At 45.6% G+C, this 27,833-nt stretch overlaps 4 protein-coding genes across 4 annotated transcripts; 3 read left to right on the top strand and 1 right to left on the bottom strand.

Moving 5' to 3' along the window:
- Nucleotides 1-510: 510 nt before the first annotated feature.
- LOC117436101 (olfactory receptor 1020-like) lies at nucleotides 511-26,074 on the bottom strand. The gene is made up of 3 exons (XM_034062225.1): nucleotides 25,493-26,074; nucleotides 17,691-17,703; nucleotides 511-1,463 (listed from the first exon to the last, which is right to left on the bottom strand). Exons 1-3 carry the CDS (start codon nucleotides 26,072-26,074, stop codon nucleotides 511-513), a joined length of 1,548 nt encoding a protein of 515 aa, XP_033918116.1.
- Nucleotides 6,228-7,169, top strand: LOC117435997 (olfactory receptor 5F1-like). The gene has a single exon (XM_034061453.1). The coding sequence runs from the start codon at nucleotides 6,228-6,230 to the stop codon at nucleotides 7,167-7,169; it is 942 nt and encodes a 313-aa protein (XP_033917344.1).
- Nucleotides 12,386-13,324, top strand: LOC117436005 (olfactory receptor 1052-like). Its single transcript, XM_034061550.1, has one exon. The coding sequence runs from the start codon at nucleotides 12,386-12,388 to the stop codon at nucleotides 13,322-13,324; it is 939 nt and encodes a 312-aa protein (XP_033917441.1).
- On the top strand, nucleotides 19,071-20,024 carry LOC117436065 (olfactory receptor 1038-like). The gene has a single exon (XM_034062030.1). The coding sequence runs from the start codon at nucleotides 19,071-19,073 to the stop codon at nucleotides 20,022-20,024; it is 954 nt and encodes a 317-aa protein (XP_033917921.1).
- Nucleotides 26,075-27,833: the final 1,759 nt, after the last annotated feature.

The following is a 27,833-nucleotide window of genomic DNA, read 5'->3' on the forward strand; positions in this document are numbered from 1 at the left end:
CCAGATTTTGCTCTTTGAAAGGCACAAACAAATGCAATGAATCTTTTGAAGCCTTTTCTCTGACTCTTTCTCAGCAAGCAAATGTAAAACTGCACTTCCTGTTCCCTCCCAGCCCAGCAGCTTTAATAAAGAGCTCACAGGTCAGAGTGAGGAATTTTATTGGAGCTGAGGGACAAGGTCAAGGATCTTGCAAGAGAGACATGTTTATGAATGACAAAAGTTGTAACTCAATGAAGCTCATTGGTGCTTCCTGTGTGGAAATGATGTCGGGGATAACTGGGGGTGATTTCTTCCTCCAGGCTGGGGACTGTGAAGAGAAATGAAGTTTGAAGCTCAGTCTCCTCTTGTTTTCTTCCAAGAATGGTGTCATATTGAGGGTCTGTTTCTCATTCAATACTGTCATTGACTTTTGTGCAGGACCTGCAGAAGAACTTCCATAAAGTCATGAGTATCACTGGAAAATCTCTATATTTCAGTGCCCCATAGGCTTTCACACTGGAAATGAACTGTTCATGTCCTGGATGACAGAACTCGTCTCTGTTGCCTTTGGTTGAATAATCTCCTCCCACAGTTGATCAGAGCCCCCTTCACCTCCTTGTTCCTCAGGCTGTAGATGAATGGGTTGAGCATGGGGGTGACCACGGTGTAGATGATGGAGACCACCTTATCCAGGCTCCTGTGGCTAGAAGAGGGTTGTAGGTACATGAAGAATGCCGTCCCGAAGAACAAGGACACAGCCATCAAATGGGAGGCACAGGTGTGGAAGGCTCTGGCCCTGCTCTGTGCTGAGCACATCCTCAGCACTGTGTGAATGATAGAGATGTAGGAGAGCAAAATGACAACAACTGCACTCACCACATTGATGGTGACAAAGGCAAAGATGATCATCTCACTGCTGTGGGTGTCAGAGCACACGAGCTGCAGCACAGGGGATACATCACAGAAGAAGTGGTCAATGTGGTTGGGACCACAGAAGGAACCTCCAAACACACACCATGTATAGATGATGGCACTGAGGAAGGCGAATAGGTAGGATGATGCTACCAGCTGCCAGCAGACACGGCTGGAGATGATGGTCACATAGAGCAGGGGCTGGGAGATGGCAACGTGCCGGTCGTAGGCCATCATGGCCAGTAGGTGACACTCAACAGTAGCAAAGAAAGCAAAGGTGAAGAACTGCATCATGCAGGCAGTGAAAGAAATGGTTTTGTCCTCTGATAAGAGGTCTGCCAGCATCCTGGGGGAGATGACTGTGGAATAGCAGATGTCAATGAAGGCAAAATGGGTGAGGAAGAAGTACATGGGGGTGTGGAGGCTGGGAGACACCCGAACCAATGTGATAATGCCAACGTTCCCCATCAGAGTGACAATGTAAATCAATAGAAACAAGACAAAAAGAGGGGTCTGCGCACGGGGGCTCTCTGTGATTCCCAACAGGATGAATTTAGTCTGCGTGTGATTTCCTCCCATGACCAGGTGTTACCTACAAATGCAAAAAGAAGGAAAACATCAAAATCGCTGCAAATAGAAATTCACATTTGGACCATATTTAACTACAATCGATCACCAGTTTAACTGACATGTTTTGGTGGAATTAATATTTTGTATTGTATTTTTTAAACCCAAATTATATGATTTTGTTTTTCATAGGAGGTGTCAAGAAGAGAACAGAGAGGGAGTTGAAGCAAATAAAGACACTTTTGTTCTTCTCTGCTGAGAAACATAAACTATGAATTTATTCAAGCTCCTGATTTTTAAGGTTTGACTGAAGAATCAGATCTTTACTCACTTTCAGATTGGAGCAATTTGCATCAGAAGACAGCTTGGAGGAACCTCATAGGAGTGCAAGTAAACCTGGAGCAAGAGAAAGTCACATTCCCAATGAAATCCCAGCTTACACACTAATGACCTCCACACATTTTGTTTTTGTTTTTAATTCTAATGCCAGTCTTAAATTTACATTTAACAAAGTGTTATTGATCATTCAAAAAGGATAAAATTCACATTGCTGAAGTTATTATTTATATCTTTCTGAGTTCCAGCACACTGAAGCACCCTAAACCCATAGGCATTCAGTTGCTTACTTGAAAACAGAGCTGGTGTTTAAATGTGCTGCTATCAAAGGCTGATTTGTAACTGACCATATTCTGCTGACAATCTGAAATGCTGCAATTCTTTATAACAAAACAAGATTCATTCTCATTTAAGTCTTGAGTAATTCAGTGCATCTTGCTTTAACTTTATATGTAAAAGAAAACCAACCTGCAAAAGCCAATGCCCCCTCTTATTATAAAGAAAACCGACACAAGTAAGGCTGTTTTCTGACCCAGCTTTCCTAAAGAGGACCCGAGGACATGCAGAAGCAAGCCCACTGCTTCAGTGCAGGAGAAGCTCTGCCTTGTGTTGGTGTTACCTCCTGTGCCTTCCTTCTGCCACCGAGTGATGGGAGCCAAGGGTTTATCCCCAGTGCAGCAGAGAATATCCAGGTGCCAGCATCAGCTCTGTTCAGCTCCTGATGTGAAGAGAGGTGAGCTCCTGCCAGACTGCAAGAGCCCAGCTTGTGGTGCTGGGGCTGTAAATACAGTTGCATGTGCTCTCCTGGGAGGAAGCCTCCAGGGCTGCTCATGCTTTAGCAGAGGAAAACAAAGAGAAGGAAAAGCAAAGGGTGTGAAATCAGCTCTGAAAGGCATTGTGGTGCTTGGGCATCTGAGAGACATGGCATGGATGAGCCATGCCTGAGCACAGCTGCACAGCAGCACTGATGAGGGCTCATAGGATGCTTCTGACATACTTGTGGACCATGCAAAGGTTTTGGTCTCACCTCTGCAAGAGAATGAGAATGGGATTAGAGGCATTTCTGGTCTTGCAAAGGGTCCCTAAATGTGACATGAAGCACAAGTGACTCCTTCTCTGGAGCTGCTGTTTTCCCTCTGTGCACACTTGACAGTCCAGTTTTCCATCCCCACTGGGGTTATCCACATGCAGTGCCTGGATGTCCTGCAGCTGAGCTGGTGACTCTGGGCTTCCACTTTATTGAAGGGTGAGAATTGGGCAGTTTGAGGCATTGATGAATTGTCCCAGGCCGTTATCCCCCTGAGCAGCCTCAGCTGGTTCTCCATCCTCACCCTCTGCCCATTTTCCCAACATCTCTATTTAAGCTCAGGCCAAGGTGGTTGGACTATACTTGAGGATTTCTGGTTTAGCAGGAGGTGTGCACACCTATGAAATCCTTTGATGATCCTTAGACCTAGGTTTGCTCATGGAGCTTCCTAGCAAATGCTGGACTTAAACCTGACCAGGGGATTGATTTGATCTGTTTTAGCTTGGTTGTGGACCTGTCTTGTAATCCCCAGCTTGCTTGTCTTGGCTGCACTTGGCCCAGGTCTCTGTCCCTGCCCTACTTCTCTTGCTCAGGTACTGTGTTATGGTCCCTGCACACCGTGGTGCTCTCCTTCTGTTCAGTTTAGATAGGTTAGGGAGATAAACCCCTGTGGTACTCTCCAGCCTCCTGCAGGATAGAATCTATCAACCTCTGCACCCAACAGCCCAGCCAGTGCTCACTGTTCTGCCAGTCCCTCTCCATCCAGACCATATCCATGCATGGGCAAAATAGGAGAGAGTCTATTCAGTGAGAGAATTAGAGTCATCACTTGAACTTTATGCTCAAGTGTTATTCTCTGGTCATTAGTATCACCTCCATGTCCTAAATGTAATTGTAGAATGTTTGTGAGTAGGTGGGTGTCCTGGTTTGAGCAGTAGCAGTCATTGTTCTCCTCCTTGGTAGCTGGTGCAGTTCTGTGGTTTGACTTTCGGGCTGGGAACGGTTGCTGATAGCAAGTATGTTTTGAGTTACTGCTCAAGTGTTTGGTTTGTCCAAGGCCTTTACTGAGCTCATGCTCTGCCAGGGAGGAAGCAGAGACAGGACACCTGACCCAGGCTAGCCAAAGAGGTATTCCATACAATAGCACGTCATGCCCAGGATGTAACCAGGAGAGACCCAGAAGGGCGATAGACTCTGCGGGATGGAGGAGTTATCAGTTGGTGCTTGGTCAGGCAGGGTGGGGTGAGTTATGGGTCGGTGGCTGGTGAGGTGTTGTATTCTCTTCACTTGTTATTGGCTTTATCATTATTATTTGTAGTAGTAATGGCAGTAGTGATTTGTGTTATATCTTAGCTATTAAACTGTGCTTATCTCAACCCGTGGGGGCTACATTCTTTGGATTCTCCTTCCTAATCTCCGGGAGATGGGGGAGCGATGGGGGGAGTGAGTGACCGAGCTGTGTGTGGACTTGGTTTAAACCACAGCAGTGGGTAACACTGTGGTCTGGTAATGGGTTTCCACTCTTAGTAAAAACTCATATTCTCTCCAGCTTGAATGTTTCTGTAGTTACAAGGTGCTGAGATGTCATTACTAAGAGATGCTCTTTGTCAATAACCTCACAGCAATTTCTGATTTCAGTGTATTCTGGCTCCCAGAAGACATTCCATCTCAGGGGTTGAGGAAGTAATAGCTCCAGATGTCTGGCTTGTGAAGTCACTAAGGGAACTTTCCAATTATATTTGAAGGGGGAAGAAAACAAGATTAGCATGGGATGATGTGCCCAATGAGATTGCTGGCAGCTTATCTCAACCATCTAAGCTGGAAAGCAATAAATAGTGAAGACATGAGCCTCTGGGAGACACAGCCATACATGGACAGCCAACACCATGTACAACTAAACAGAGAAGGAAAGGAGACTTGGGGGATTTCATGGAATGGTGAAGCACAGCATCATTGAATCACAAAATCTCTTCTCTCAACCTCTCATTCATGAAACAAGCCAGAAGGTGGAAATATACTTTTTTCTATGAAGACAGAGATGCTTCTGTGCAACAGTCATGCAATTGGGCAAGGAAGATCTGCTTAGGGGCAATGCCAAAGTAATGTAGCAGTGATTGTCACAGGAGCTTAAATTGCCTTTTCTCGTTGCAAACATCTCCTTGCTTACTGGTAATGGTTATACTGGGACCAATATAAACATGTACAGCAGAAATGGTTAGTATCTTATGTATTTACCCCCTCTCCTGACACATTCCTTTTGGGGGATGTATTTTATCCTATTTAAGAGATCAGCATACACAATTTCAAGTGAATTTAAGAGGATATGCTCTATTTGTGTGTATTGCTGCCTTTCTAGCTCCCCTCAGCAATGATAAGGTGCAGGTTCTGTCTTTGAATGATTTCCTTGGAGAAAGGAATAAGAGGTGGGCACAATAATAGTTCAGCCTGAAAGAGGCTGAGTCTTCAACAGGGAACCAGAAGTGGCATCTCAGGTACTGTTTTGGGGGATGGTGGTGGAACTAGATTTAAACTCCTCTCATATGTCTGTGTTTGAGACACGTGGTTATGTTATAAATCCTTTCTAAAAGGAAGTTTTACTTCCTAAGCTTAATCTGGCATGAAATCAGTTGCTTGAAAGTATTTGCTGTCTGCTTAAAATGTAAGTTGAATGCTAGAAATTAAAGGGAAAAGCACATTTTTAACAAGTCACCAGTGAGGATGGAAGATAGGGGAGAAGGAAAGATAAATGCATGTGCCCTTCTGTCTATTCTATGTATTTATTCTTATGAGATGAGAGCAGTTATTGAAATGCAGTTTAGCCCCCAAAGTAGCCACTAACCTTGTTATTAATCAGTGGTTTTTAATGAAAACCAACATATTGCTTTTATTTCTGAGCACTTAGACTAAAGAGCAACAAATTCAGACCCTGAGCTACCTGGGGTAATGAAAAGAGTCTCTGGGACATCATCAACCTGAAAAGCAGCATGAAAGTTAATATTCCTTTGCTTTGTGTATTATCAGAACAGTCAACATGAGCTGCTCTTCCCTTAATGTGGAGAAAACTGCAGGCAGATGGAAACAGTGAAGACCACAGTGATGTCCAAGGGAAAACTTGTTTTGTTGGCTTCAGACTTCCTTTGAAAGCAGTGGGTGAAGGTAGAAGATATATTCAAAGCTTGGTTTAAGAACTTGAGTGATAGATGTAGTCAGTGACTCCCTGCATGGATAGGTGGTTATGGACCATCTAAGCATCCTGCCAAGGTGCCTGGCAGTGTTCTTATTGTCTTCATTATCTAGAGAGTACAGGATTAAACCCCACTAATAATGAAGCAAGGGATTAAGCCATCATAACCAAGCTCATGGAAACCACCCCCCTGCCTGGGAACTGGGAGCCTCTTGGACCCTGATGGCTTGGGAAAACTGGACTACGGTGACAGAGTTTGTTTTCAAGGGGTTCACAGATTGCCTTGACTTCCAGGTTACCCTCTTTGTGCTTTTCCTGCTCATCTATGTCACCACTGTGATAGGAAACCTTAGCATCATTGCTGCAGTCTGGCTTGATTCCCAGCTTCAAACCCCCATGTACTTCTTCCTCGGCCACTTGTCCTTCTTGGATCTGTGCTACTCCTCTGTGGTGACACCCAAAATGCTGCTGAGCCTCTTGTCTGAAAGGAAGACTATTTCTTTTGCTGGCTGCTTCCTGCAGCTCTATTTCTATGCTGCTTTTGTAATCACAGAGTGCTACCTCCTGGCTGGGATGGCATATGACCGTTATGTTGCCATCTGCAACCCCTTGCGTTACTCCATCCTCATGTCCAAGAAGGTCTGTGTTTCCCTCTTAGCCGGGTCCTATGCAGTTGGGCTTTCTAATTCAGCCATCTTCACAGGCTTTGCATTGAGGTTGCCCTTCTGTGGCCCCAATGTCATTGACCACTTCTTCTGCGATGGGCCACCACTCTCAAAGTTGGCTTGCTCTGATACTTCCCTCAATCAAATGTTGCTATTTGCTTTTGGGGGCTTCAATAAGGTCACCACAATATCAGTCATCCTCATCTCCTATGGCCACATCCTCTTCACCGTCCTGAGGACAGGCTCTGTGCTGGGCAAAGCTTTTGGTACCTGTGCATCGCACCTAATGGTTGTTACCATCTTCTATGGGACCCTTATCTTCATGTACCTACGGCCCAGTTCCAGCTACAACCTGGGCAGGGACAAAATAGTTTCTGTCTTTTACACCATGGTGACCCCAATGTTGAACCCCTTCATCTACAGCTTGAGGAACAAGGAGGTAAAGAATGCTCTGAAGAGAACAGTGGGGAGAATGGTTATTTCCCTGCCAAAGGGGTAAATAGTTTGACACTTGGGCAGTAATGGGAATGGGGTTGGTGGTTTGGAGTCTTTTTGAGGTTGGAGAGAAGCTGTGATAATACTTCTATCTATTATTGTCCATTTTGTAGACCAGCTTTATCGATGTGGGCTTCATTTGCTGTACATTTGCCTCTTGATAGTGTATTTCATAACAGGAGAAACACATACTCACTGAAGAGCCACCAAAGGTTGATTTGTGATGAAACATGCTAAAATGTCCAGCTTATTCCTGAGTATTTGGAGGCAAGAATGTGTTGACTTTTCTTGTGTACCTGGCACTGCTTAAGCAACCCCAAACTGACTCTTTCTTGAAGGGAAATATGATGACAAGGCTCAGTCCTGTTAAAATAACCCATTTGTGAGGTTTCTGATGAGGACTTGGACTATTTTCTCACCTGCCTTTGGCCAGAGCCCACTTGTGGTTTCTTACACCTTGGACATCATTCATCAGTGTGGTGGACACTCTACCAAGTGCTGTACCTCTTCCAGCCATGAGATGTGATCTATGGACTTACGGTGAATTTCAGTGCTTCCAGGTAATCCCTATGACATATGGGAGCATACAGGAGAACACACAGAGCAGACCAAGGAGGTTTGGAGGAGAGAGGAGGAAGAAAAGTTCCCTAAAGCTGCAGGAAACAGGGAAGTTTGAGAGGAACTTCTTGGAATCTTCTTCCATAATCACAGACCATCAAAGAATGTTCAAAGGTGTTTGAAGATTTCCCTGCTGCACTTTAATCCTTCAAAGTGCTTTTTATAGTGAATAAATACTTCAAATGATATTGTTAATATACAGTGTAAAGGATTGGACAGTGATGGTTCCTAAAGGTACTGTTGAGTTGTTCAGTACATATATTCAAACTTCATGTACAGTAAAGCCATGCTGCATTAGTTGCAATAAAACTCTTATTGCTACGTTTATTCTCTCTTTTTCCTCTAAGCCTGTAGTTCTCTATCTACAAGACCATTAGTTGTGGGATATAACTGGCCAAAAGTGGAGTTTAATAAGTAGACATTACATCTGATCTCAGTATCCCTCCTTAGAAGGAACTAAAGACCTTGGCAAAATCACCATGGGAAATGGCTCAAGTAAATGATGGTACATAAAGATATAATAAAGATATATAAAGATATCAGCTGCATATAGAACATGTATCATGATTCTGACATATTTAACTTCAGGACACCTGAATTTCAGGTGGCTGAGGCCCACCCAGCCTATGGGTCATGGCACTTCCTTAGGTCATATTCAGTTCTATATAACTTCAATGTATTTTGTATTTGAAACTCCTCCTTTCCATTACCACCTTCATTATAAGAGGAAAATGAATATGCTCAAAACATCCTCAGACACAACAGAGCTGATACAAGACAAGGAATTTAGTGATAAACACTTTGAAGGTTTATACCTGATAACCTGATGACTGTGTAGCTGCTTTCTGCAAGTTGTTTTTCCTCCTTGTCATGCTGTTGTAAGAAGCAAAATAAGTTTATTCTGGCAATAACCTAATATGTGTTTTTATTCACCTTTTCAGGGAAGGGGAGGGTGTTTTGAGCTGTACCTGAAGGACTGGTAATAAAGTGGGAACAAACAGGAATCACTGGTGAAAGTGTTGGCACAGAAACCCCCCAGTTATAAACCCTGCTGTTAAAATATTGCCATTTGTAGAAGCTAAACCCAACCAAACACTCATCTGGGGTCACCACAGCTGTCTGTATTGCTCTTCTCCATCCATAGCTGGGTTTGTTGGGGCAGGTGCAGGGTGTTGCTGGTTGTGCTGGTGCCATTGATGGTTTCCTCCAGAAGCTCATGGGTTCCAGTGAGTCCTGCAGTGTTTCTCACCCATTCCTTTGGCCAACTGAATGGCACCACTGGAGTTCACAGGCTGGAAGATAACCTGGGACACCTCATGTGTCAGTCTGTATGTCACACTGAACTGAAGCGAGGTGAGCCCAAACCCATCCCATGTGTTCATCTCTCAGCCATCTCTATGCTCTCAGTGATACAAATCAGTAGCTCAGTGACAGTCTCCCTATGGAAGTGATGGATTCCCTAACATTGGACACTTAAGCTTCAGCTGGAGAAGGTGCTGGAACATCTAGCTTAGATCATGCTTTGCCTAGAAAGGTTGGACCAGATGATCCTTGAGGTCCCTTCCAACCTGTTGCTCTCTGGTTCTGATGGAGAACTTAGTCTGTTCATGTGACCATGTGTGGCTCTTCTCTGGACATGGCAAATCCTCCTTTGGGCTATATAGAGTCTATTGGTCCATCCAATTCCCCCTGAGATATCATAGGATGTATGGACACAGGTCTGGCAGCTATGGCTTGTGTCCTTTAGGGGGGGGCAGAGGGATGTATGGTGGGTCTCTGACAGTCCTGGACACCCATGTCTAAAGAGCTGAGCTACCACCTTCATTTCTACTGACTGCAAAGAGACTCTTGGCAGTTGCCTCATATACCAATGCTTAATGCTGCTGGCAACTGATGGATGAATAAATCCCACTTATGGATCAAATCTGATCCATATATGGCTCTGTTCATGCTGTCAGTCTAATCTTAAAGAATGGGCTTCTATTATATAGAACAAAAACTCAGCTATACTGAAAGAATCAGTGTGAATTGTAAACTCCCCAAAATGTTGCAGACACTGGAAGAATCTGGTGTCTATTGAGTGTGTTGAGCAGAGACAAATGCCACTGAAGTTACCATGAATACACTATCAGTTTCCTGCTACAACCCTCCCAAAAAAGGTTGCAGAAAGAACTGGATTAACATCACCCGTTTTCAGAACAGGCTGTAATGAAATGGGTTTGGTCTTGCAATAGAGGTGGAGCACTGGAATGACCTGACTCTGTGCAAAAAGGAGTCAAAAATGGGTAGCTGAGATACTCCTGGAAGTACCTGGAGCATAGTAAAAAGGTCTAATGGACAATCAGTCATGTTCTGACAAGTTGGTCCTGGACAGACCCTCCCCCTGTTCTTAACCATCCGTAGCCTTTCAGGCTCATCTAGTGCTTGGAAGCTTGGGTCAGCCTTCATCTTCATCTGTCTGCTTCAGGCATCCATCCCCAGGTAATTACCTAAGCTGCTTGCAGCAGGTGTTTAAGGTAATTGAAACTGCCCTTTGGCTGCTTCTTCACAAGAAGAATAACTTGTGTTTGCTTGGATCTCTGTTTTTCCTGTCCCTGGAGGCTGCTGAGTGTTGTAACAGGTTATAGATCTTTGTGACAACAATTAGAAGAGATTTTCCATCAGCCTGTGTGCATAGCTAAGCCTTTATTAGTAGTTTAGGCTGTTGTGACTCATGGGTTCTCATTCAGGGGCCAGCAATATACAATCGAGATCCATGTGTCTTAGAGACCTGAACTGTAGCCAAAGGTGTGACAAACACTTGTTCCCCAAGTGTTTGTGTCTGTTGCCTGCAAAGACCTTCAGGGACAGATATAAAAGCAACACATTGCTGCAAGTGAAGAACATCTGATGAAAACAGGATGGAAGCTCTTGAAGGTTCAGGAGAGACATTCCTGTTTGGAAGCTAGGAGATGGCTTCAAGAGATAATCCCCTTGATTTGCTGTGCAGATATCCAGTGTCATCTAATGTGGAAGAGAACTTGCAGCTCTAAGAGGTGACCTCCATCCACAGGTATGTGAGACCATACCATGAAAGGTCCAGGTTAGCCCTGCTCTGGTAGAAATCACTGCAGCAAATGGGGAGACTGCTCAGATTTATGCCAGGTAAAGATCTCCTCTGTGTTGGTTTAAAGAGATTAAATATTCCTGCTGGGATGTACTCATAGAATCCCAGACTGGTTTGGGATGAAGGGAGCTTAAAGCTCCTCCAGCTCCAAGCCCAACCCCTTCCACTGGAGCAGCTGCTCCAAGCCCCTGTGTCCAACCTGGCCTTGAGCACTGCCAGGGATGGGGCAGCCACAGCTTCTCTGGGCACCCTGTGCCAGCGCCTCAGCACCCTCCCAGGGAACAGCTTCTGCCTCAGAGCTCAGCTCAGTCTCCCCTCTCTTGGGCAGGTTCAAGCCATTCCCCTTGGCCTGTCCCTACATCCCTTGTCCCAAGCCCCTGTCCATCTTTCTTGTAGCCCATTTAGGCTCTGGAGCTTATCATGGTGCTTATGGTATGTTTAAGGAGCCTTGGAGAAGAAGAGAGGAGAAAACTCTCAAGGAAAGATTAACCTAACCATGGACCCTGAAATAGTGATATTCACATTAAAATGTAAAGAATATTTCTACGAAGAAGTATCCTGTTGATGGAAAATGGATCTTCACTGAGTCTTCTGGTCCTGACACTCATCTGGTGGGTAAGATTTTTATCCTCATCTTTAATCCTGTAAAGATTTAGTTGCTTTATTCTGAACCTTCATGTTATCAGGGACAGAAACCTGTAATTCACCCTTTCATGAGGGTGAGCAGCTTAACTTAGTGCCTAACTTAGACAACCAGAGTTGAGTTTGGTTCAGCACAGCTCAATGGTCTCATTATGGTGTTGACTCCTCTTAATTGTATATTCTCTCAACCATATTAAGGGAATAACATCTTCAGACCCAAATTTTGCTCATAGTCTCCTGGCTTCACTTCCCCAGCATTTCCAAGACTGTAATATTAAACTCTTCATGTACCGAATGAATTTTAGGGTCATGCAGCATCCTTTCCCTTCTCTTTCCTTAATTCCCAGCAAATTAAAGGCTCTTTTTCCTCCATCTCAGTGACTTTTCCAAAACCACCAAAGGAAATCTACAGTACTTTGAGGCTTATATGAGTTACAGCCAAAATCAGAGCTGTCTTCAGAGAAACTGAATCACAGGAGATGAGGGGCAGAGCTGATGGTTTGTGTCACATCACTCCCTCTCTGCTGCTGTAGCCACTGGTAGGTACAAGTGGGATTCACTGTAGGTACCAAAATGGGATTCAGTGATACAAATGAAAGGTGTTTGGGGGAGCTGGGATGCTTTCACTTCAGAAGGGGCCTCCTCTTTCCTTGGGCTGCATAGGAGGGCAAGCTTGGAGCAGCTGGCCACAGAGCAGTCCATTCCACTGTAGCTCCCTGGAAATGAATAGTGGGGATGCCCTCAATGTACAGGGTGTTGTCAAGTTATCCCATTCCAGTTCAAATAAAGGCATGGTTTCCACTGTCCTGTATTTTCCAGACCTTTTCCTTCCTTGGCAGATACAAAAGCCCTGAATGGCAGAGCAGAATCACACCTCAGCAGCAGAGTTCATCCTCAAGGGTCTCAGTGACCAAGTGGAGGTGAAGGCAGCCCTCTTTGTGCTGTTGCTGCTCATCTACACCGTCACCCTTGTGGGCAATGCAGGGATAATTGTAGCCATCCAAGGACACCCACAGCTCCACACATCCATGTACTTCTTCCTGGGCAGCCTCTCCATTATTGACATCTGCTTCTCGTCTGTGGTAGCCCCCAGGACTTTGGTGAACTTCCTATTGGAGAAGAAGACCATTTCCTTTGCTGGCTGCATGGGTCAAGCTTTCTTCTACATCGTGTTTGTGACAACTGAGTGTTTCCTGCTGGCTGTCATGGCCTATGACCGGTACGTGGCCATCTGCAACCCCCTGCTCTACTCCTCTGTCATGACTCGGAGGTTATGTGTGGGGCTGGTGGTAGGGTGCTACATTGGGGGTGTCCTGAACTCCATTATCCAGATGACCTTCATCATCAGGCTGCCCTTCTGCAGCTCCAATGTCATCAACCACTTCTTCTGTGATGTTCCTCCTCTCCTGGCTCTGTCCTGTGCCAGCACGTACATCAATGAGATGATCCTCTTCTCCTTGGCTGGTGTCATTGAGCTCAGCACCATCTCTGCCATTCTGGTCTCCTACATCTTCATCTTCTTTGCCATCCTGAGGATCCCTTCTGCTGAAGGCAGGCAAAAAGCTTTCTCCACCTGCATGTCCCACCTGACTGTGGTCACCATGTTGTATGGAACAACCATCTTCATGTATTTACGCCCTAGCTCTAGTTACTCCCTCAACACTGACAAAGTGGTCTCTGTCTTCTATATGGTGGTGATCCCCATGCTCAACCCCCTCATCTACAGCTTGAGGAACAAAGAGATGAAGGATGCTCTGAGGAGAACAGCAGAAAGAATCACAGTCAGGCTTTGAAAACCCTGATCCAGGGATGTGGTAACATGAGGATTTGTCCCAGAGGCTGTGGAGCCTTCACCCATGGACATGGTCAGAAGTTGCCTGAATGAGGCCAGGAGCAACCTGATGAAGTCAGCAGGACATAGTTATTGTTCAGAAAGGACATCTAGGAGGTCACTGCTCCTATGACTGGCAAATTATACACATAAACACATATGTATGTGTGTATATATATAAAAACACAATATTAAATGCTTCCTAAAGTATATATTTATATGTAACACAATATATTCTTGTGTTAAATGCGAACACCAACACACATGATACTGATTTTCCTTGCCTCAGTTTAGTTGGGGTCTCAGTGATTTATGGGGTGGGTAGGGCCCAGCTGGTATGGGCTTTTCCCAGGAAGGATGGAAACCCAAGATCTAAATGACCAATCTGATGTTTTAATGCAGATATGGAGCAATGGGATATCGTGCATGAGCCAAGTGAGTGAAACACGAATCCTTCACCAGGTCTGTGTTGGGAACCAGGCTGCTGAGTTAAATCACAGTCAAATTGGGCTTTGCCACCTCTTTCCCTTTCATTTTTCCTCCTCAAGTTGTGCCTTTCTCAAAGCCTTTAAGCGAGGCTCTAATGAGTTTTCTAGTTTATCCCCACTGTGGTTTGTTAAAAACAAAGGCAAGAATGTCATCAGTAGGGTTTGCCGCAGGAGAGTTGCACTTTGGTTTGAGGCAATGGGGATTAAAGAAACCCAAAGCAAACATGGAAACAAACACCCTGCAACAACAGGAAAACTGAAGGTAATGGAAAAAACCCAACCAAAAGTCTTTATTCCCTATGCAAGAAGTAATTCCTGGCACAAATTGCAGCTTCCCCATATCCTGGTTGCTATAAAACCGCAATGCCACCAGGGGGAACAGTCACCACAGGGTTTCCCCACGCACCCAAAACTTCCCTATTCCTTTAGCAGCTCATCACTCAAAGGTGAGAGATGTCCCTGATCCAACTGTGTTAACAAGCTCCTACGGGAGGGGATTTGGAGCTGATGGGCTGATAGGAAGGAGAAGGGTTGGCTGAGTCCTGGATGGAGATTTTCCATCTGTGGTCACTTGAGCTGTGGCATCACCAGTGGGAAAAACACTCTTTAATACAGGGGAAAATAACCCAAACAGGGATGTGACCCTGGGCAGCACTAAGAAATAAGTCTTTATTCTTTATTTGTACTTTATTCTTTATCCTTTATTCCTTATTTAGACTTTATCCTTTATTCTTTATTTATACTTTATTCTTATTCTTTACTCTTATTCTTTATTCTTACTCTTAAAGTTACCAGCCTGAAGCTGACTCTTACTGTTACCAGCAGGACATGACAGTATCCACATATGCCTGCTCTTTAGATGCCCATTTCCCCTTCAAAAGCTGCATTTCATCCACTTCTGAACAAAATCCATTCCTTTTCTATGTGATTTTTGTTCCTTCTTGGCACCATTGCTCTCTGTGGTCACCTCTGAGAGGTGCAAAATGGTCATAGGAGTCCCTTTAGGTATCAAAAGGTAGAAGATTTGGAGTAAGTGGCTAGAAAATCATGGATCTGGATTTCTTATACATCACCACCATCTATTGGACATTGTTGGGAATGTCCACTCCTTTTTATTTAAGACAAAACCTTCTTTTTCTTACATGCTGGGAAGCTTTGGATAGCCAAGTGACTTGTTCTTGCCCAGGAAACTGAGCAATAATAGCTAAATAAACTAAGGCCATCATGTTGCCTCTACAATTGGCTGATCCTATGTAGATAGTTTATTTTCTGACCCTGTTAAAGCAATGTCAGATGGTTTAAGAGCTTCAAAGTCCCCTCACATTTAGAAAGGATGCTTTAAACCCCACTTTTCCTAATGCAATTCTTGGCTGAGGCTTCAGGTTGTATAAAATGTAGGTTATTGTAGAAACATAGAGTGGTTTGGGTTGGAAAGGACCTAGGTTCCAACCCCCTGCCATGGTCAGGGACACCACACACCAGACCATGTCACCCAAACCCCTGTGTCCAACCTGGTCTTAAGCACTGCCAGGGATGGGGCAGCCACAGCTTCTCTGGGCACCCTGTGCCAGTGCCTTAGCACCCGCATAGTGAAGAATTCCTTCCTTACATCCAATCTGAACTTCCCCTGTTCCAGTTTGAGCCCATCACCCCTTGTCCTATTGCTCCAATCCCTGATGAAGAGCCCCTCTCAGCATCCTTGTAGCCCCTTCAGACACTGTAAACTGCTCTGAGGTCTCCATGCAGCTTCTCCAGGCTGAACAGCCCCAATGTTCCCAGCCTGGCTCCATACAGGAGCTGCTCCAGGCCCTGAGCATCCTCGTGGCCTCCTCTGGACTTGATCCATGTCATTCTGATGTTGAGGACATCAAATTCACTCTGCCTTATCAATGATTTTTCTCTTAAACAGTCTGGGCTATCCAGACACAATTTGAAGTGTTAATTCCTGGTATTTAAATGACTTCCTTCTCCATCAGTTGTTTCCTACAGATCCACAGATCCCTCTCAACAAGTGTCCCCATTGCACATCTTTAGTCCTGACAAAACCATCCCAGATTTTACAATGAAAACACATCAGATCTCAAAACAGGTAAGGTCTCAACTTCTATCCCATGTAGGTGAAGGATTTAACTCCTTGTTGTTGATGTATGTAAATCACACCCATCACCACCTAAACTATCCCAGGTGAGCAGCTGGGATTATTCAGGTGCTCTCGGATGCTGAATTAAACAGGTGAGGATGCCTATACAGTAACCAAGTTCCTGGGTTACTGGTGGATCCATCCTGGTTACCTGTATGGGGTTGGAACACCACCTTTTGTTATGGAATGTAAGTGCTAGGCAGGAATAACCAGGGTCATTCCCTACTAGGGCTTTCTGGGAGCAAAGAGGTGACTTTTGTCCTATCCTGGAAGGCCCTGCAGCCTCCTCTCATCTTTGGGAGCACAGCAAAGGAAGCATTTCTGATTGAAAAGTAAAGGCAACTGCATCAAAATGAAAAGGAAGTTGTGTTTTTATGTTTTCATTCTAAATAGCAGCATAAACTGAGATAAAGGAGAGCTGGATTTGTCCTCTGCTGAGGGTTGAATGCTTCTAAGAGTGCTTCCCAAGAGGTAATCTTGGTTTTGAATATGGATACAACACACTACATACTAATATGTACTAAACCACCTGTGGGGATTTTGAAGGCTGTATAAAACTCTTAAAGGCAACAATTTGGGGCTGGTATTGTTCAAATAACACCTTCTGGTGCCATTAATCTTAAACCCTGTTGGGTGTATCCTGACCTGGCTCTTGGGAGCCCTTTGGGCTGAGCCTTGCCTGGTCTGACAGCTCCCTGGTGGTTAATGTGTAATTCCCTGGCTTGTTTTATCCCTGGCTCTGTGAATACCACATGGACAAGGCTCTGGAAGGATGGGTAGATGCTGCATGGGAGAAGACAGAGCAGCATTACCCTTATGGCTGGAGCCTGGAGAAGCTGTGAGTATTTAAACTCATTTCAACTGGATCTGAGAGCAAAGAGGAAGAAATCCCTGATATGAAACCCCTGCTTTGTCCTGTGGCATCTACAGGATCCCCAGGGTTTGTAGCAAACCTTATCCCCTCTGCTTTATTTCAGGGCAGCAGAAACCATCACCTTGAGGAACCAGAGGGATGCTGGTGGTGTGAGCATGGAGCTCTTTTGCTTCACGTTTTAAATGACCCTTTTCTTCATTCATTAGACAGTTTGTGCTGTAAGACTCTCGAAAGAGCAGCTATCCAAACTGTGTTATAGCTCTATAGAGCTGGCCCCTTCCCCTTGTTCCTATACTGAGACCTTGAGGATAGCATCCACTATGAAGGCTTTGGACTGGCAGAGTGGAGACAGATGAGCTCTTAGGCAGAAGCTGTTCCCTGGGAGGGTGCTGAGGCGCTGGCACAGGGTGCCCAGAGAAGCTGTGGCTGCCCCATCCCTGGCAGTGCTCAAGGCCAGGTTGGACACAGGGGCTTGGAGCAGCTGCTCCAGTGGAAGGGGTTGGAGCTGGAGGAGCTTTAAGCTCCCTTCCAACCCAAACCAGGCTGGGATTCTATGGTTCTATGAGAACAAGCTAACTGCTACCTAACCAGCAGGTTGTGCTGCAAGGTTTTGCTTGGCTGTAGGGTCTCAACAGCAGCTGGACATTCTCCTATCCATAATGTCAAGAGTTACACCTTGGATAACACAAGCAACAAGTCTGCTTAGTGAGTCCTAGGGCAGCTTGTTGAAAGCTTGGCCAAAAAGCAAGATCTTATCAAATCGGACTAGGAAAGCCACAAATGGAGGTCCTTTCCCCATGAATACAGGGGTAAATATTCAGTTAACTCTTCAGCAGAGTGTGGACCCACAACCTGCATGGATAATATCTAAATGAATGCAGCAAGGTATGTGTTTTTAGTTCAATTTATCCCCATTCCAGTGAGTGGGTTCAAGCTGCAGGGAGATGTGATTGCTGGGGGGAAGCTGTTGTGTATAGCACAAGCTGCAGCCCTATAAACATCCCAGGTTTCATATCTGCACTTTGGATCTCTTCATAGCAAGCAGTTGGTTTGTCAAGCAAGAATAAGTGAGGGTGAGTCTTTGTTAATGGTGAGCTTCAAGTCAGTTCTCCAATGGCAGGAGATGTGTGTGTCTGGGCAGGTGATGCTGCTTCAGGGGGAGGATTGAGCCCCAGACCCAACCAGTTCGATTTTCATTGCTTGGGTCACATCTCCCAGCTCTGTGGTGATGTCTCAGGAGCTGCTTTGCCTCTGGCATCTCTATGTGAGCAGTGAAAAGCAGCTCTAAATCCCCATTAATACCACCAGGAGACCCCATGCGTTACTCATAGGACATCTGAAATGAGCAGTCTGGCTCTGGAGGTGGATCTCAGCCCTTCAGCAAAGGGTCATCAAATAGAGATGACTCTTCAGTATGGCTCTGCTTGTCAGATACCAGGCAGTGCACACTCCTGCTTTGCTCTCTGGTGTAACTCTGTCAAGTGATGATTAATGTTAGGCAGGAAAAATCAATGAGGGTTTATTTTACCTGTCGTAAGCTGTGATTTTAGGAGCTGCTGATTTCTCCCAGGGAGAATTTATCTTTGACCAAGCCTGAATGTATCTTTTATCTCCAAGTTAGGCATCGTGTCTAAAGCAAAGTGAGGTGAGAAATCCTGGCTCTGCACCATCCTGCCCTAAGGAAAGCCACATTTGCCCTCAAAGAGCTGCTGCTGGGACACAGAGAACAGCTATTTATTTCTCATGTACTCACACTGGGCTGGAAACACCCAAAAGATGAGAAATAATTCCCTTTTCCCAGCAATTACTCTGGAATTCAAGGACTTCCATGTGTCAATGGCTTGAGAGGAACTATGAGGAACCCTCCAGTTTACTCATTCTGGTGTTGCCCTCCCTCCTTGCCTTAAAATATCTGCTTGCTTCCAAGTGTGTTGGTGATGGTTGTGGTGTTTAGCCAAGACTGGCCTTGGGAACTTGGTATTTTCCTCTCTCAAAGAGAATTTACCTTCTATTGACATATGTATATGTATGTGTGTGTATATGTATATGTATGTGTGTGTATATGTATACATACACACTTTATATTGACTTAAAGTGGTGTAACTGATAGACAAAACCTGACATTCTTAACATTATTGAGGGATTTGGGCCTATTCAGCATTTCAATTTAAAGACATAAAGCAGGCAAACTGCTTACAGGTTCACTATGGTTGAAGATAACTATACATCCCCCTCTGAGTTTATTCTCCTGGGCTTCACAAACAGGGAAGACCTGCGGGTGATGTGCTTTGTCTTATTCCTTGCCATCTATGTGGTTACCTTCATAGGAAACCTGGGAGTGATTGCATTAATCAGAATGGATTCATGCCTACACACCCCCATGTACTTCTTCCTCAGCCACTTGTCTCTCCTGGATGTCTGCTACTCCTCTACCATCATCCCTCAAGCCTTGCTGAATGTTCTAGTGGAGAAGAAGGTGATTTCCTTCACTAGGTGTGCCACTCAGCTCTTCTCCTTTGCAACCTGTGCCACCACTGAGTGCTATGTGCTGGCTGCTATGGCTTACGATCGCTACATGGCCATTTGTAACCCCCTTCTCTACTCCACAGTCATGTCCCAAAGGCTTTGCATTGGGATGTTGGCTGGTGCCTACTTAGCTGGTGTGATCAGCTCTACCATACACACAGTTTCCATATTTCATCTCCCATTCTGTCGGTCCAAGATGATCAATCACTTCTTCTGTGATGGACCACCCCTGCTAGCCCTCTCCTGCTCTGACACCCACACCATTGAGGTGATGGTTTCTGCTGTGGTGGGGTTCAATGTACTGAGCACCACAGTCTTCATCCTCATCTCCTACTTGTCTGTCCTTTCCACTGTCATGCGGATGCCGACTGTGGCTGGTCAACGCAAAGCTTTCTCCACCTGTGCCTCTCACTTCATCTCCATTGCTTTGTATTATGGCAGCTCCCTCTTCATGTACCTGCGCCCCAGCTCCAAACAGTCCTCAAAGCATGACAAGGTGGTCTCCATGCTGTACTCTGTGGCTGTCCCCATGCTGAACCCCCTCATCTATAGCTTAAGAAATGCGGATATGAAGAAGGCCATGAGGAAAGCAAAAAGTAGAGTCCTCTCCTCTTTGTCCATTCATGGTTCCTAGTCAGCTGAAAGGAAAGGGCTACCCTGCCCTGGTGAGGAGAAGAAGCAGGCTGGATATTGCACCTTCAAGGATGATTGAATATTGTACCTTCAAGGATGGGTGGATATAGAACCTTCAAAAAGTAGGGACTAAACATACTAGGAAGCATGACACCTGGAAAACACACTTCTCCTTAAACCAAGGCTACATGCTGTGCTGGGATGGACAGGATTCTCTGGCTGCAGCCTGAGACCTGACAGTGACTGTGTATTGGAAAGAAAGTTGTTGTCCAGGGTCATTGTTACTTAAATATTACTTGAAATTAATATATTTTATAATTTCAATGTTGTTGAACTAACAATACACTTTATTTCAGGCTTCAGAGAGAGAAAAGGAGAAGGTCCATGGTGGCTTTGCCCTACTGGCATTAAAACAGTTGGTATTTGACCTCATGTTTTATACTAACAAATGATTTCTGGTGTTATTTCTGGTTTAAGGAAATATTAACTGATGTTTCCAGGTATGTTAACTCCAGAACACAAGGTTTGGTCATGTGAAATGACAGAGGGGAGACTGAGCTGAGCTCTGAGGCAGAAGCTGTTCCCTGGGAGGGTGCTGAGGCGCTGGCACAGGGTGCCCAGAGAAGCTGTGGCTGCCCCATCCCTGGCAGTGCTCAAGGCCAGGTTGGACACAGGGGCTTGGAGCAGCTGCTCCAGTGGAAGGGGTTGGGGTTGGAGCTGGAGGAGCTTTAAGCTCCATCCCAACACAAACCAGGCTGGGTTGCTGTGAACTAAAGCTGGGACAGTCTGTTGCTCAACAAAGCCCTGCTGGGAAATGGGGACAAGTCCTATCTGAGCCTCTGCTCTGCTGGGAATTTAAGTAGGGGTGGAAAGAGCCTGAGTGCTGCTGGGAGGGAGGATTTGGGGTCTTCTTCCCCCTTCAACAGCCAAGGTGCCGCTGGCCTGGGTCCCCTCACAAAGCTCATGGAGCAAGTGCAGTACCCAGCTCTCTGCTTCTGGGACTGCAAGCTGCATTATTCACCCTGCACAAGCACACCCAGGTATTCTTTGTGGCTCTTTTTGCCTTCATGTTCTTCTTTTCAATCTTCTTTGAATTACACAGTTTTCTTCTTTCCAAACTTTGATTGAGGGTTATTTCTCCCTCTGTTCTACTGGTTTTCACACTTCACAAACCTTGGGTTGAGCCCAGTGACCAATGGGGAAGAAAGACATTCAAAACCACACAGAAATCCTTCCCTACCCTCCTCCAGTGCATCCTCTGCACTCGCAGTCTGGTGCCTTCCAGCAGAAAACAAGGTTTACATTGAAATCATCTAAAGCCACCTGTATACTTCTCCTTCTTCCTTCCCCACACTTTCATAGCTCTGTTTTCTATCTGCCCCATCCTTTGTCTTTTCTAAATGTCTGAGACAAGGTTATCATTTAGTATTTCTGATGAGGGTTTTGTAATGACTCTTCATCAAGGAGAAGCTTTCAGGACACGTCAGCACTCAGGGTTCTTCAGATGAAGACTGGGAAATCTGAGCTCATCCTGTTATATCCTCAAAGCAGCCATGTAGAACAATGCTTGTGACCAAACTGTTGTACAGTCACTAGGAAAGTGTATGGAAATAAATGCATGTGATGGAAAGGACTCCCCATGACCAGTGCAAACCATCCACACAGAGGATGCTTTGCTGTGTTTCTTTTCAGCTCCTTTCACTGCAATATTAGATGATGTTTGTGGATGTCTGTTCAGCCTGGAGAAGAGAAGGCTTTGTGGAGACCTCAGAGCAGCCTTCCAGTATTTGAAGGGGGCCTATAGGGAGGCTGGTGAGGGACTATTCATTAGGGACTGTAGTGATAGGACAAGGGGTAACGGGTTGAAACTTAAACAGCAGAGGTTTAGACTGGGTCTAAGGAAGAAATTCTTTACTGTGAGGGTGCTGAGGCACTGGAATGGGTTGCCCAGGGAGGTTGTGAATGCTCCATCCCTGGCAGTGTTCAAGGCCAGGTTGGATGAAGCCTTGGGTGATATGGTTTAGTGTGAGGTGTCCCTGCCCATGGCAGGGGGGTTGGAACTGGATGATCTTAAGGTCCTTACCAAACCTAACTATTCTATGATTCTATGATTCTATGATTTAAAGGGCTTCCTGAGGGAACCACTGAAAGAAAGAGGTATGTGATAGCTGGGGAAATGCAAAGCAAAGTGTCCTGGGCCTGTCTTCCTGGGCAGGTCTCTGCAGCAGAACTGCTCTTGCAGGTGCTGATGCAGCCAGAAGGAGTTGGGAGGGAGAGGAATTGAGAGGTTATTTGTGTGATTGTCATGGTTTGAGCATGTTTTGGGGGTGTTTTTGTTCAAGCTTTTTTCCAGCCAGGTGGAGGAGGGGAGGCTGGGAGGAAGGAGAGACAGGACACCTGACCCAGGCTAGTCAATGAGGTATTCCATACCATAGCACGTGATGCCCAGGATGCAACTGGGGGAGAGAGCTGGGGAGGAAAATGGAGGAGGGAGCATGCGATGCTCAGCCAGGCAGGGTGGAGTGAGTTATGGGTCGGTGGCTGGGGGGGTGTTGTATTCTCTTCACTTGCTGTTTGCTGTATCATTATTATTTGTAGTAGTAAATGGCAGTAGTGATTTGTGTTGTGCCTTAGTAATTAAACCGTTCTTATCTCAATCCGTGGGGGCTACATTCTTTGGATTCTCCTTCCTAACTCTCCGGGAGTTGGAGGACTTGGTTTAAACCACGACATTTTTGGCACCCAACGTGGGGCCCGAGGGTCTGAGATAAGAACAGATCTGAGCGGATTTATGGTCTCTTGTCACAATGTTGATTTATTGGCTCTTAGAGGTTTTTCTCTGGATCTCACAGTTTCAGGATTTTGCCAGGTACTTTGTGTATGGATTGGATGTGTTTGTGTTTGTCGATCATGGAGCTTGGGCTAAAGCTTTTGTTTCACTGTACTTTACGCCAATGACTTGTAATACGGTGGGGCTCCGGCAGCAGGGGGGGATGGACATGGCTGTGGACTTGGACTTGTACCAGGCCGTCCTGCTGCTCTTCACCATCCTTGCCCTTGTCCTCGCCTCTGTCTGTGTGAGGCTGCATGAAGCCAGGAAGGAGCAGCCCCAGGAGCCGACAGCACCAGCTGAGGCTGCCAGAGAGAGCGGCCCCGGGAACCAAACGGCTGTAGCAGAGCATCCGGGGGAGGCGGCAGAGGAGCAGAGAGGGGCAGTAGCCAAGCAGGGGGAGCAGGCGCCGGAAGAGCCAAGTCCCGCGGCCGTTCCGAACCCTGCGACGGCCGAGAGTGTCCCCTGGAAGTCACCCGCCGAGCCCCAGCAGGATACAGGAGACCACGCAGCACTTCCCAGCAAGGCAGTGGAGGATGATCCGGACTCGGGAGAAGAGAAGCTGGTGGTGGGAGAGCTGGCAAGCAGGGCAGCTACATCAGCCCCAGTGACAAGTGCAGCAGCAGCAGCTGAGAGTTCTGATGGTTATGAATGGCTTTTGGGTGCCCTTGGGACCTGCCTGCTGATTGTGATAGGGATCAGCATGGTGGCACACACACAGAGTGTGTTCTACACACAACCATTTTGTCTGATCCCAAAGTTAAGCAGAGTCAGGTTTGGGTCTTGTCTAGGGTTAGACAAGGATATAGGGGCACCAGGAGACTGTCCCCAAGGCTGGACAGTCATGAGTGGCAGGGCATGTGGGACAGTATGGGTGAGTATCTGGTCCACTGGGCCCCTCCAGTGCTTTGGAAGCATTGGAGATGGAAGGCAGCTGTATGGAGTCCCCAGCAGCAAGCTGTAGAACTGCTGAAGGGGATGGTGAATGATTTTGAGCCTGGTGGGCCCAGATATTTCAGGCCATCAGTCCAGAGATGCAACATAGAGATTGACTCATGATCGAGGGGTGGACTTATGGGTGATGGTGTATTGGAAATGTGAGATCTGGGCATGACGTGAATGGTATGGAATAAGGGGTGGATAATGTCATGGGTTCAGCCATCCAGTCATTTTTCTCCTTCTTGTAGCTGGTGCAGTTCTGTGGTTTGACTTCTGGGCTGGGAACAGTTGCTGATATCAGCATGTTTTGGGGGTGTTTTTGTTCAAGGCCTTTTCTGAGCACATGCTCTGCTGGGGAGGAGGGGAGGCTGGGAGGAAGGAGAGACAGGACACCTGACCCAGGCTAGCCAATGAGGTATTCCATACCATAGCACGTGATGCCCAGGATGCAACTGGGGGAGAGAGCTGGAAGGGTGGAGCTCTGAAGGGAAATGGAGGAGGTATTGGTTGGTGCTCGGTCGGGCAGGTGGAGTGAGTTATGGGTCGGAGGCTGGTGAGGTGTTGTATTCTTTTCGCTTGTTATTGGCTGTATGATTATGATTTGTAGTAGTAATGGCAGTAGTGATTTGTGTTGTGCCTTAGCAATTAAACCGTTCTTATCTCAACCCATGGGGGTTACATTCTTTGGATTCTCCTTCCTAACTCTGCGGGAGTTGGGGGAGCAAGGGGGGGAATGAGTGAGAGTACTGTGAGGATTTGGTTTAAACCACGACATATTGAAGGGTCCAGCTTAGACCTTGATTCCCACCAGATTTTGGTCTCTGAAAGGCACAAACAAATGCAATGAATCTTTTGAAAACTTTTCACTTACTCTTACTTTTCTCAGCCAGCAAATGTCAAACTGCACTTCCTGTTCCCTCCCACCCCAGCAGCTTTAATAAAGAGCTCACAGGTCAGAGTGAGGAATTTTATTGGAGCTGAGGGACAAGGGCAAGAATCTTGCAAGAGAGACATGTTTATGAATGACAAGAGTTGTAACTCAATGAAGCTCATTGGTGCTTCCTGTGTGGAAATGATGCCTGGGATCATTGAGGGTAAGTTCTTCCTCCAGGCTGGAGATTGTGAAGAGAAATGAAGTTTGAAGCTCAGTCTCCTCTTGTTTTCTTCCAAGAATGGTGTCATATTGAGGGTCTGTTTCTCATTCAATACTGTCATTGACTTTTGTGCAGGACCTGCAGAAGAACTTCCATAAAGTCATGAGTATCACTGGAAAATCTCAATATTTCAGTGCCCCATAGGCTTTCACACTGGACATGAACTGTTCATGTCCTGGATGACAGAACTCGTCTCTGTTGCCTTTGGTTGAACAGTCTCCTCCCACACTTGATCAGAGCCCCCTTCACCTCCTTGTTCCTCAGGCTGTAGATGAATGGGTTGAGCATGGGGGTGACCACGGTGTAGATGATGGAGACCACCTTATCCAGGCTCGTGTGGCTAGAAGAGGGTTGTAGGTACATGAAGAATCCTGACCCAAAGAACAAGGACACAGCCATCAAATGGGAGGCACAGGTGTGGAAAGCTTTGGCCCTGCTCTGTGCTGAGCACATCCTCAGCACTGTGCGAATGATAGAGATGTAGGAGAGCAAAATGACAACAACTGCACTCACCGCATTGATGGTGAATAAGGCAAAGATGATCATCTCACTGCTGTGGGTGTCAGAGCACATGAGCTTTAGAACAGGAACTTTATCACAGAAGAAGTGGTCAATGTGGTTGGGACCACAGAAGGAGCCTCCAAACACACTCCATGTGCAGATGATGACACTGAGGAAGGCGAATAGGTAGGATGATGCTACCAGCTGCCAGCAGACACGGCTGGAGATGATGGTCACATAGAGCAGGGGCTGGCAGATGGCAACGTGCCGGTCGTAGGCCATCATGGCCAGCAGGTGACACTCAACAGTAGCAAAGAAAGCAAAGGTGAAGAACTGCATCATGCAGGCAGTGAAAGAAATGGTTTTGTCCTCTGATAAGAGGTCTGCCAGCATCCTGGGGGAGATGACTGTGGAATAGCAGATGTCAGTGAAGGCAAAATGGGTGAGGAAGAAGTACATGGGGGTGTGGAGGCTGGGAGACACCCGAACCAATGTGATAATGCCAACGTTCCCCACCAGAGTGACAATGTAAATCAACAGAAACAAGACAAAAAGAGGGGTCTGCGCACGGGGGCTGTCTGTGATTCCCAACAGGATGAATTTAGTCTGCGTGTGATTTCCTCCCATGTCCAGGTGTTACCTACAAATGCAAAAAGAAGGAAAACATCAAAATCACTGCAAATAGAAATTCACATTTGGACCATATTTAACTACAATCGATCACCAGTTTAACTGACATGTTTTGGTGGAATTAATATTTTGTATTGTATTTTTTAAACCCAAATTATATGATTTTGTTTTTCATAGGAGGTGTCAAGAAGAGAACAGAGAGGGAGTTGAAGCAAATAAAGACACTTCTGTTCTTCTCTGCTGAGAAACATAAACTATGAATTTATTCAAGCTCCTGATTTTTAAGGTTTGACTGAAGAATCAGATCTTTACTCACTTTCAGATTGGATTCAATTTGTTGTCAGAAGACAGCTTGGAGGAACCTCATAGGAGTGCAAGTAAACCTGGAGCAAGAGAAAGTCACATTCCCAATGAAATCCCAGCTTACACACTAATGACCTCTACACATTTTCTTTTTGCTTTTAATTCTAATGCCAGTCTTAAGTTTGCATTTAACAAAGTGCTATTTATAATTCAAAAAGGATAAAATTCACATTGCTGAAGTTATGATTTATATCTTTCTGAGTTCCAGCACACTGAAGCATCCTAAACCCATAGGCATTCAGTTGCTTACTTGAAAACAGAGCTGGTGTTTAATGTGCTGATTTCAAAGGCACTCACACATTTGGAATGTGACCATATTTCTCTGACAATCTGAAATGCTGCATTTCTTTATAACGAAATAAGATTCACAGAATCACAGAATCAGAGATTCCCAATGGTTGGAAGGGACCTCAAAAGATCATCTAGTCCAACCCCCCTGCAAGAGCAGGGTAACCTAGAGTACATCACACAGGAACTTGTCCAGGCAGGCCTTGAATATCTCCAACGTAGGAGACTCCACAACCCCCCTGGGCAACCTGTTCCAGTGCTCTGGCACTCTCACAGTAAAGAAGTTCTTCCTGATGTTCAGGTGAATTGAGCCATCTACTCAACATGATATGGGACTGACCAATGCAGACTTTGTCACTAATCTTGGATAAACTAATTTTCACTTTTGTAAGTGTGAATCTGGCTGTGGAAAGACTGAATTAATGAATAGGCCTCACAGAGAACAAGAATCAACAAGGCAAGTTTTGACTTAGAAGTTAACTTTTTCAAAATGAGTGATTTAAGCTGAACTATTCAAAATCCTGTGATATTTGGGGGCATGATAAGTGTATCATAGAGAATTTTAAAAGTTAATTTCTTCCTTTTTTTAAGAATCATGTAAGTTGTATAAGTGCATTTCCTATCCACTCAGCAGAAATCAGGTCAACCCTACTTACAGCTACATTAGCATTCAGATCAAGCTCAGTTAACTCTCATTTCCACCCCAACATCTTATTATGGCAGTCCGTCTAGGATCTTCATGGCACAACAGATTTTCTCATCCTTTCCACATTTGGCCACTTCAAGGTGTGCTTTCAGTTCCTCTGACTTGCACTACAACAGACCAAAGCATTCTTTGTGAGCTCATGGACCAAGTTTTGCTCAGAAGTTGTGTCATCCACATCCAAATCCTGATTCCACCCAAGCAGGCTGTAACATCCCTCAGCAGGTTTGAGCATGCATTATGTATCACCTCACAAAACAACCTTCGTGGAGAAGACATAATAATGTTGCATTGGAAAAAAACATGAGAATTTTTTGCACTTTCTGGGATAATTCTTTGAAAGACACAATATGCTCTAGGTTACAAAGATTCATCCTCATTTAACTCTTGAGTAATTCAGTG

The sequence above is a fragment of the Melopsittacus undulatus genome, chromosome 4 (assembly GCF_012275295.1).
Source record: "Melopsittacus undulatus isolate bMelUnd1 chromosome 4, bMelUnd1.mat.Z, whole genome shotgun sequence".
Lineage (NCBI taxonomy): Eukaryota > Metazoa > Chordata > Aves > Psittaciformes > Psittaculidae > Melopsittacus > Melopsittacus undulatus.